The 10,730-nt window shown below is 61.1% G+C and overlaps 1 protein-coding gene across 1 annotated transcript in view; it reads left to right on the top strand.

The window, feature by feature from the left end:
- The first annotated feature begins 890 nt into the window (after positions 1 to 890).
- Positions 891 to 10,730, top strand: part of LOC141972909 (sarcoplasmic/endoplasmic reticulum calcium ATPase 1-like) — a 32,574-nt gene continuing 22,734 nt past the window's right edge. Inside the window, exons 1-7 of the mRNA XM_074930969.1 lie at positions 891 to 903; positions 1,062 to 1,144; positions 2,270 to 2,374; positions 4,478 to 4,616; positions 5,864 to 5,944; positions 7,029 to 7,114; positions 7,945 to 8,242. Of these exons, the coding sequence (XP_074787070.1) occupies positions 4,529 to 4,616; positions 5,864 to 5,944; positions 7,029 to 7,114; positions 7,945 to 8,242 (553 nt within the window). The 5' untranslated portion in view covers positions 891 to 903; positions 1,062 to 1,144; positions 2,270 to 2,374; positions 4,478 to 4,528. The remainder of the gene's footprint in view (positions 904 to 1,061; positions 1,145 to 2,269; positions 2,375 to 4,477; positions 4,617 to 5,863; positions 5,945 to 7,028; positions 7,115 to 7,944; positions 8,243 to 10,730) is intronic.

Raw genomic sequence — 10,730 nt, 5'->3', positions numbered from 1 at the left:
AAAAAATGGGGGTAAGGGGGGAAAAGGGGTATTTAGGGGGGGAAATAGGGCAAAAAGTGGAAAAATTGGGGAAAAGGGGGGGAGAAATTGGGGGAAAAGGGAGAAAATGGGGATTTAGGGGAAAAGGGGGGGCAAAGTGGAAAAAATGGGGGAAAAAAGGGGGAAAAATAGGTGAGAAAGGGGAAAAGGGGGTTTAGGGGAGAAATGGGGGGAAAAAGTGGGGAAAATGGGGAAAAAGGGGGTACGGGGGGGGAAAAGGGGGGATTTAGGGGGATAATGGGGGAAAAAGGGGGAAAAAAAGTGTATGGGGGGAAATTGGTAAAAAAAGGGGTAAAAAGGGGGTACAGGGGGAAAAAAAGCAGAAAAATAAGGGAAAATGGGGAAAAAAAGGGGTACGGGGGCAAAATGGGGGGAAAAGGGGGTACGGGGGGGAAAAGAGGGAAAAAATGGGGGGAAAGGGGAAGAAAAAAGGGGTTCGGGGGGGAAAAATGGGGAAAAAAATGGAAAAAATGGGGGTACGGGGGAAAAAATGGGGGGAAATGGGGAAAAAAGGGGGTACGGGGGGAAAAGGGGGTTTGGGGGGGCCCAGAGGGGTTTGGGGGCCAAGGGGGGGGATTGGGGTACATGGGGCCGCTCAGAAATGGGGTTCAGGGGGGGTTTGGGGGGGCCGGGGGGGGGGGGGGTTTTGGGGGGGAAACAAATGGCTTTTGGGGGGATTTTTGGAGGAGAAAAAGGGGAGTTTGGGGGTCTGGGGGGGACATTGGGGGTGTGAGGGGACCCGAGGAGGTTTGGGGGGACCCGGGGGGAGTTTTGGGGGGCCGACGGGGGGGGATATTGGGGTGTCCCCTCCTCACCCCCCCCCCCCCCCCCTTTTTGTCCCCACAGAGCTGCCAGCGGAGGAGGGTGAGTCCTTGTCACCGCGGGGGGGGGGGGGGGGGGGCACATTTTGGGGCTCCCCCGTCACCCTTTGACCCCCGCGTGACCCCGAAAAGTGCCCCAAAGTGTAGAAAAGGCCCCAAATTGTTGTCCGGGGGGGGGTGGGGTGTGTGTTCCCCCCCCAGGGAAGACGATCTGGGAGCTGGTGGTGGAGCAGTTCGAGGATCTGCTGGTGCGGATCCTGCTCCTGGCCGCCTGCATCTCCTTCGTGAGTGGGGGGGACAGCGGGGACAGCGGGGGACAGCGGGGGGGGGCGGGTTGGGGACGTTGGGGGACATTTGGGGGGGGGATTTGGGGACGTTGGGGAGGGTTTGGGGGACATCTGGGGGAGTTGGGGAAATTTGGGGACGTTGGGGGACAGCTGGGGGGATTTGGGGACATTTGGGGGGGAGTTGGGGACATTGGGGGACATTTGGGGGGGATTTGGGGACATTTGGGGGGGAGTTGGGGACGTTGGGGGGGAGTTGGGGACGTTGGGGGACATTTGGGGGGGAGTTGGGGACGTTGGGGGGGAGTTGGGACATTGGGGGACAGCTGGGGGGAGTTGGGGACATTTGGGGGGGAGTTGGGGACATTGGGGGACATTTGGGGGGGATTTGGGGACATTGGGGGACATTTGGGGGGGATTTGGGGACATTTGGGGGGAGTTGGGGACATTGGGGGACATTTGGGGGGATTTGGGGACATTTGGGGGGGAGTTGGGGACGTTGGAGGACAGCTGGGGGGGAGTTGGGGACATTTGGGGGGGAGGTTGGGGACATTTGGGGGGGAGTTGGGGATGTTGGGGGACATCTGGGGGGGATTTGGGGACAGTGGGGGGGGCGTTGGGGACATTTGGGGGGATTTGGGGACGTTGGGGAGGAGTTGGGGGGGATTTGGGGACATTTGGGGACATTGGGGGACATTTGGGGGGGATTTGGGGACGTTGGGGACATTTGGGGGGGAGTTGGGGACATTGGGGGACATTTGGGGGAGATTTGGGGACATTTGGGGGGGATTTGGGGACATTTGGGGGGGAGTTGGGGACGTTGGGGGACATCTGGGGGGATTTGGGGGGGACTTGGGGACATTGGGGGGGGTTTGAGGACCCTTGGGGACATTTAGCGGGGCTTTGGGGACCTTTTGGGGACACTTTGGGGGAGGGAGGGGACACACGGTGACACGGGGGGGGGGGGGTGTTGGTGTCCTTGGGGGTGACCTCGGGGGGGATCCGGTGACATCTCAAGTGGCAGCAGCTGCCCCGGGGGGGGGGGAATGGGGACAGCTGCCACCACCACCACCCCCCCCGTGTCCCCACGGTGTCACCGCGGTGTCACCGCGTGTCCCCCCCCAGGTGCTGGCCTGGTTCGAGGAGGGGGAGGAGACCATCACGGCCTTCGTCGAGCCCTTCGTCATCCTCCTCATCCTGGTGGCCAACGCCGTGGTGGGCGTGTGGCAGGTGAGGGGGGGCTTGGGGACAACTTGGGGACAACTTGGGGACGTTTTGGGGACAACTTGGGGACGGATTTGGGGGCATTTGGGGGGATTTGGGGATGCTTGGGGACATTTTGGGGACGTTTTGGGGACACTTGGGGACATTTTGGGGTGGTTGGGGACTGTTGGGGACATTTTGGGGACACTTGGGGACATTTTGGGGTGGTTGGGGACACTTGGGGACGTTTTGGGGACACTTGGGGACATTTTGGGGTGGTTGGGGACACTTGGGGACATTTTGGGGACAACTTGGGGACGGATTTGGGGGCATTTGGGGGGATTTGGGGACGTTTTGGGGACACTTGGGGACATTTTGGGGTGGTTGGGGACTGTTGGGGACTGTTGGTGACACTTGGGGACATTTTGGGGACGTTTTTGGGACACTTGGGGACACTTGGGGACATTTTGGGGACAACTTGGGGACGGATTTGGGGGCATTTGGGGGGATTTGGGGATGCTTGGGGATATTTTGGGGACGTTTTGGGGACACTTGGGGACATTTTGGGGTGGTTGGGGACTGTTGGGGACATTTTGGGGACACTTGGGGACATTTTGGGGTGGTTGGGGACGTTTTGGGGACACTTGGGGACATTTTGGGGTGGTTGGGGACACTTGGGGACTGTTGGGGACTGTTGGGGACACTTGGGGACATTTTGGGGACGTTTTGGGGACACTTGGGGACATTTTTGGGTGGTTGGGGACACTTGGGGACGCTTGGGGACACTTGGGGACATTTTGGGGACGCTTGGGGACATTTTGGGGTGGTTGGGGACACTTGCGGACACTTGGGGACGTTTTGAGGGGATTTGGGGACTGTTGGGGACATTTGGGGGTTGTTGGGACATTTTGGGGACGCTTGGGGACTGTTGGGGACGTGTTGGGGACCCTTGGGGACATTTTGGAGCTTGGGGGACAGTTGGGGACATTTAGGGGGCTTTGGTCACATGGCGACGGGGCCGCTGGTGTCCCTGAAGTCCCCCGATGTCCCCAACGCCCCCTTGATGTCCCTGTGATGTCCCCACAATGTCCCCAACATCCCTACGGTGTCCCCAACATCCCCTTGATGTCCCCGCGGTGTCCCCCAACGTCCCCGCAGTGTCCCCGCGATGTCTCCCAACATCCCCGCGGTGTCCCCAACGTCCCCACGATGTCCCCAACGTCCCTGCAGTGTCCCCCAATGTCCCCGCGGTGTCCCCGCGGTGTCCCCAACGTCCCCACGATGTCCCCAACGTCCCTGCAGTGTCCCCCAATGTCCCCGCGGTGTCCCCGCGGTGTCCCCAACGTCCCCACGATGTCCCCAACGTCCCTGCAGTGTCCCCCAATGTCCCCGCGGTGTCCCCGCGGTGTCCCCAACGTCCCCACGATGTCCCCAACGTCCCCCAACATCCCCATGGTGTCCCCCAACGTCCCTGCGGTGTCCCCGCGGTGTCCCCAACGTCCCCACGATGTCCCCAACGTCCCCCAACATCCCCATGGTGTCCCCCAACGTCCCTGCGGTGTCCCCGCGGTGTCCCCAACGTTCCTGCAGTGTCCCCGCGGTGTCCCCGCGGTGTCCCCAATGTCCCCGCGGTGTCTCCCAATGTCCCCACGGTGTCCCCAATGTCCCCGTGGTGTCTCCCAACGTCCCCGCGGTGTCCCCGCGGTGTCCCCAACGTCCCCGCAATGTCTCCCAACATCCCCGCGGTGTCCCCAATGTCCCTGTGGTGTCTCCCAACGTCCCCGCGGTGTCCCCGCGGTGTCTCCCAATGTCCCCGCGGTGTCTCCCAATGTCCCCGCGGTGTCCCCAATGTCCCCGTGGTGTCTCCCAACGTCCCCGCGGTGTCCCTGCGGTGTCCCCAACGTCCCTGCGGTGTCCCCCAATGTCCCTGCGGTGTCTCCGTGGTGTCCCCAACGTCCCCACGGTGTCCCCCAACGTCCCCGCGGTGTCCCCCAATGTCCCTGCGGTGTCCCCGCGGTGTCCCCGCGGTGTCCCCAACGTCCCCGTGGTGTCCCCCAATGTCCCTGCGGTGTCCCCGCGGTGTCTCCCAACGTCCCCGCGGTGTCCCCAACGTCCCCGCGGTGTCCCCAGGAGCGGAACGCCGAGAACGCCATCGAGGCGCTGAAGGAGTACGAGCCCGAGATGGGGAAGGTCTATCGGGCCGACCGCAAGGCCGTGCAGCGCGTCAAGGCCCGCGACCTCGTCCCCGGGGACATCGCCGAGGTGGCGGGTGAGGGGACGCCGCGGGGGACGCCCACAAAATGGCGGAGGGAGGGAGGGAGGGGAGACGAGGTCCCCAAAATGGCGGATGGGGGGACACGGGGATACCCACAAAATGGCGGAGAGAGGGAGGGGAGACGAGGTCCCCAAAATGGCGGATGGGGGCACACGGGGACACCCACAAAATGGCGGATGGGGGGACACGAGGTCACGGGGACGTCAACAAAATGGCGGCCAAGGGACACGAGGGGACACGATGTCCCCGAAATGGCGGATGAGGGGACACGGGGACACCCACAAAATGGCGGATGGAGGGAGGGGGACACATGGTGACACCCACAAAATGGCGGCCGGGGGACACGAGGGGACACGATGTCCCCGAAATGGCGGATGGGGGGACACGGGGACACGATCAACAAAATGGCGGATGGAGGGAGGGGGGGGACGCACGGGGACGCCAAGATGGCGGCCGGGGGGGACACGGGGACGTTTCCAAGATGGCGGCTGAGGGACCCCCCAGAAATGTCCTGGAGGGGCCCAGTGACTCCCAGTAGATCCCAGTAACTCCCAGTAGGTTCCAGTGACTCCCAGTAGGTTCCAGTGACCCCCAGGAGATCCCAGTAACTCCCAGTAAATCCCAGTAGGTTCCAGTGACCCCCAGTAACTCCCAGTAGGTTCCAGTGACCCCCAGTAGATCCCAGTAAGTCCCAGTAACTCCCAGTAGATCCCAGTGCGCCCCAGGAGATCCCAGTGACTCCCAGTAGGTTCCAGTGACCCCCAGGAGATCCCAGTAACTCCCAGTAGGTTCCAGTAACTCCCAGTAGATCCCAGTGACCCCCAGGAGATCCCAGTAACTCCCAGTAGATCCCAGTGACCCCCCAGGAGATCCCAGTGACTCCCAGTAGGTTCCAGTGACACTCAGGAGATCCCAGTAGATCCCAGTGCCCCCCAGGAGATCCCAGTAACTTCCAGTAGGGTCCACTAATTCCCAGTAGATGCCAGTAGGTCCCAGTAGCACCCAGGATATCCCAGTAACTCCCAGGAGACCCCAGTGGCCCCCAGTAGGTCCCAGTAGCTCCCAGGAGATCCCAGTAACCCCCCAGTAGGTCCCAGTAGATCCCAGTAATCCCCAGTAGGTCCAAGTAGGTCCCAGTACAACTCCCAGTAAACCCCAATAGGTCCCAGTACAGCCCCAGTAGGCCCCAGTAGGTGCCAGTGCAGCCCCCAGTGCCTCCCAGTAACTCCCAGTTCCCCCAGTGGGTGACAAGGTCCCGGCCGACATCCGCATCATCTCCATCAAATCCACGACCCTGCGGGTGGACCAGTCCATCCTAACTGGTATGTACTGGGAGGGACTGGGGGGGACTGGGAGGGGATTGGGGGGGACTGGGAGGGGGTTGGGGGGGACTGGGAGGGGATTGGGAGGGACTGGGAGGGACTGGGGGGGACTGGGAGGGGGTTGGGGGGGACTGGGAGGGGATTGGGGGGGACTGGGAGGGACTGGGGGGGACTGGGAGGGGGTTGGGGGGGACTGGGAGGGGACTGGGAGGTCACTGGTGTCTGTTGTTGGTGTTACCAGTGTCACTGGTGTGTTACTGGTGACCCTGGTTGGTGTCCTTGGTGTGTCACTGGTGTCACTGGTGTTACTGGTGTGTTACTGGTGTTACTGGTGTGTTACTGGTGTGACTGGTGTTACTGGTGTGACTGGTGTTACTGGTGTGTCACTGGTGTGACTGGTGTTACTGGTGTGTTACTGGTGTGACTGGTGTGTTACTGGTGTGTTACTGGTGTGACTGGTGTGTGACTGGTGTGACTGGTGTGTTACTGGTGTGACTGGTGTCACTGGTGTTACTGGTGTGACTGGTGTGTTACTGGTGTGACTGGTGTCACTGGTGTGACTGGTGTGTTACTGGTGTGTCACTGGTGTGACTGGTGTTACTGGTGTTACTGGTGTTACTGGTGTGACTGGTGTGTTACTGGTGTGTTACTGGTGTGACTGGTGTGTTACTGGTGTCACTGGTGTGTTACTGGTGTGACTGGTGTGTCACTGGTGTGACTGGCGTGTTACTGGTGTGTTACTGGTGTGACTGGTGTGTTACTGGTGTGTTACTGGTGTTACTGGTGTGTTACTGGTGTGACTGGTGTGTCACTGGTGTGACTGGTGTGTTACTGGTGTGTTACTGGTGTGACTGGTGTGTCACTGGTGTGACTGGTGTGTCACTGGTGTGACTGGTGTTACTGGTGTGTTACTGGTGTGACTGGTGTGTTACTGGTGTGTTACTGGTGTGACTGGTGTTACTGGTGTGTTACTGGTGTGTCACTGGTGTGTTACTGGTGTGACTGGTGTGTTACTGGTGTGTTACTGGTGTGACTGGTGTGTTACTGGTGTGTTACTGGTGTGACTGGTGTCCCCGCTCCGCAGGCGAGTCTGTGTCCGTGATCAAACACACGGAGCCGGTGCCCGACCCCCGCGCCGTCAACCAGGACAAGAAGAACATGCTCTTCTCCGTGAGGGACACGCGTCACCCGTCACCTGTCACCTGTCACCTCCTGTCACCTCCTGTCACCCTGTCACCCCGTCACCTCGTCACCCCGTCACCCCGTCACCCCCCATCACCCCATCACCCTGTCACCTGCTGTCACCCACTCTCACCCCGTCACCCCGTCACCCTGTCACCCTGTCACCCCCTGTCACCCCTGTCACCTCTGTCACCCACTCTCACCCCTGGCACCCCGTCACCCCATCACCCTGTCACCTGCTGTCACCTGCTGTCACCCCTGGCACCCCTGTCACCTGCTGTCACCCCATCACCCGCTGTCACCCGCTGTCACCCCCTGTGTCACCCCATGCCCCCATCACCTCCCATGTCCCCCTGTGTCACCCCCCGTGTCACTCTGACCCCCCTTGTCACCCCCCCATGTCCCCCCCATCCCCCCATCACCCCCCACATCCCCCCGTGTCCCCCCGTGTCACTCCCTGTGTCCCCCCCGTATCCCCCCACATCCCCCCATGTCCCCCGGTGTCACCCCGTGTCACTCCCTGTGTCCCCCCGTGTCCCCCCGTGTCCCCCCCCATCCCCCCATCACCCCCCCATCCCCCTGTGTCACCCTGTGTCACTCCCTGTGTCCCCCCCGTGTCCCCCCACATCCCCCCATGTCCCCCCGTGTCCCTCCCTGTGTCCCCCCCATGTTCCCCCATCCCCCCATCACCCCCCACATCCCCCCGTGTCCCCCCCCCATCCCCCCCCCGTCTCCCCCTTTTCCTCCATTTTGTTTTTTTCTTTTGTTTTGTTTTTTTTTTTTTTTTTTTTTTTTTGTTTTTTTTTCCCCCTCCCCAGGGCACCAACATCGGGGCGGGCAAGGCCGTGGGGATCGTGGTGGCCACGGGGGTGAACACGGAGATCGGGAAGATCCGCGACGAGATGGCGGCCACGGAGCAGGACAAGACGCCGCTGCAGCAGAAGCTGGACGAGTTCGGGGAGCAGCTCTCCAAGGTCATCTCCCTCATCTGCGTGGCCGTGTGGCTCATCAACATCGGCCACTTCAACGACCCCGTCCACGGCGGCTCCTGGATCCGCGGCGCCATCTACTACTTCAAGATCGCCGTCGCCTTGGCCGTGGCCGCCATCCCCGAAGGTGGGCGGCGGGGCGGGGTGGGGTGGGGGGCGTCTGTGGGTGGAAGAGGGGCGTGGCGGTCATCTGTGGGGGCGTGGTGGCCGTCTGTGGGGGCGTGGTGGTCATCTGTGGGTGTATGAGGGTCATGGTGGTCATCTGTGGGGTCTTGGTGGCCATCTGTGGGGTCTTGGTGGCCATCTGTGGGGTCTTGGTGGTCATCAGTGGGGTCTTGGTGGTCATTGATGGGGTCTTGGTGGCCATCTATGGGTGTAGGAGGATCATGGTGGTCATAGATGGGGTCTTGGTGGTCATCTGTGGGGTCTTGGTGGCCATCTGTGGGTGTAAGAGGGTCTTGGTGGTCATCTAGGGTGCCATGGTGGCCATCTGTGGGTGTATGAGGGTCATGATGGCCATTGATGGGGTTGTGGTGGCCATCTAGGGGGTCACGGTGGCCATCTGTGGGTGTATCAGGGTCATGGTGGTCATCAATGGGGTCATGGTGGCCATCTACTACTTCAAGATCGCCGTCGCCTTGGCCGTGGCCGCCATCCCCAAAGGTGGGCGGCGGGGCGGGGCGGGGTGGGGGGCGTCTGTGGGTGGAAGAGGGGCGTGGCGGTCGTCTGTGGGGGCGTGGTGGCCGTCTGTGGGGGCGTGGTGGTCATCTGTGGGTGTATGAGGGTCATGGTGGTCATCTGTGGGGTCTTGGTGGTCATCTGTGGGGTCATGGTGGTCATCTGTGGGGTCTTGGTGGTCATCTGTGGGGTCTTGGTGGTCATCGATGGGGTCTTGGTGGCCATCTATGGGTGTAGGAGGATCGTGGGGTCTTGGTGGTCATCTGGGGGGTCTTGGTGGCCATCTGTGGGTGTAGGAGGGTCGTGGTGGTCATCTGTGGGGTCTTGGTGGCCATCTGTGGGTGTAAGAGGGTCTTGGTGGTCATCGATAGGGTCTTGGTGGCCATCTGTGGGTGTAAGAGGGTCTTGGTGGTCATCGATAGGGTCTTGGTGGTCATCTAGGGTGCCATGGTGGCCATCTGTGGGTGTATGAGGGTCATGATGGCCATCGATGGGGTCTTGGTGGCCATCTAGGGGGTCACGGTGGCCATCTGTGGGTGTATGAGGGTCACGGTGGTCATCAATGGGGTCTTGGTGGCCATCTACTACTTCAAGATCGCCGTCGCCTTGGCCGTGGCCGCCATCCCCGAAGGTGGGCGGCGGGGCGGGGTGGGGTGGGGGGCGTCTGTGGGTGGAAGAGGGGCGTGGCGGTCATCTGTGGGGGCGTGGTGGCCGTCTGTGGGGGCGTGGTGGCCGTCTGTGGGTGTATGAGGGTCATGGTGGTCATCTGTGGGGTCTTGGTGGTCATCTGTGGGGTCTTGGTGGTCATCTGTGGGGTCTTGGTGGTCATCAATGGGGTCTTGGTGGTCATCAATGGGGTCTTGGTGGTCATCTGTGGGGTCTTGGTGGCCATCTGTGGGGTCTTGGTGGTCATTGATGGGGTCTTGGTGGCCATCTATGGGTGTAGGAGGATCGTGGTGGTCATAGATGGGGTCTTGGTGGTCATCTGTGGGGTCTTGGTGGCCATCTGTGGGTGTAAGAGGGTCTTGGTGGTCATCGATGGGGTCTTGGTGGTCATCTAGGGTGCCATGGTGGCCATCTGTGGGTGTAAGAGGGTCATGATGGCCATCGATGGGGTCGTGGTGGCCATTTAGGGGGTCACGGTGGCCATCTGTGGGTGTATGAGGGTCACGGTGGTCATCAATGGGGTCATGGTGGTCATCTGTGGGGTCTTGGTGGTCATCTGTGGGGTCATGGTGGTCATCTGTGGGGTCTTGGTGGTCATCTGTGGGGTCTTGGTGGTCATCGATGGGGTCTTGGTGGCCATCTATGGGTGTAGGAGGATCGTGGGGTCTTGGTGGTCATCTGGGGGGTCTTGGTGGCCATCTGTGGGTGTAGGAGGGTCGTGGTGGTCATAGATGGGGTCTTGGTGGCCATCTAGGGTGCCATGGTGGCCATTTGTGGGTGTAAGAGGGTCATGATGGCCATCGATGGGGTCTTGGTGGCCATTTAGGGGGTCACGGTGGCCATCTGTGGGTGTAAGAGGGTCTTGGTGGTCAACTGTGGGGTCATGGTGGTCATCTGTGGGTGTAAGAGGGTCATGGTGGCCATTGATGGGGTCTTGGTGGCCATCTACATTTCGTGGCCGATAGCCGCCTTTCGGGGCCGATAGCCGTGTTTCAGGATCCGGTAGCCACCCCGCGGATCCAACAGCCCCATTTTGGAAGCCAGTAGCCACATTTCCGGAACCGGTAGCCACATTTTGGAATCAGTAGCCACATTTTACAAGCCGTTAGGCACATTTTACGAGCCGATAGCCGCGTTTTGGGGCCGATAGCCGCCTTTTGGGACCGATAGCCGCCTTTCCGGATCCGGTAGCCACATCTTAGAACCCAGTAGCCACATTTCCAGAACCGGTAGCCACATTTTAGAATCAGTAGCCACATTTTAGGAGCCGT

The sequence above is a fragment of the Athene noctua genome, chromosome 37 (assembly GCF_965140245.1).
Source record: "Athene noctua chromosome 37, bAthNoc1.hap1.1, whole genome shotgun sequence".
NCBI lineage: Eukaryota > Metazoa > Chordata > Aves > Strigiformes > Strigidae > Athene > Athene noctua.
The sequence above is the reverse complement of the archived record's forward strand: the minus strand, read 5'-3'. Positions and strand labels throughout refer to the sequence as shown.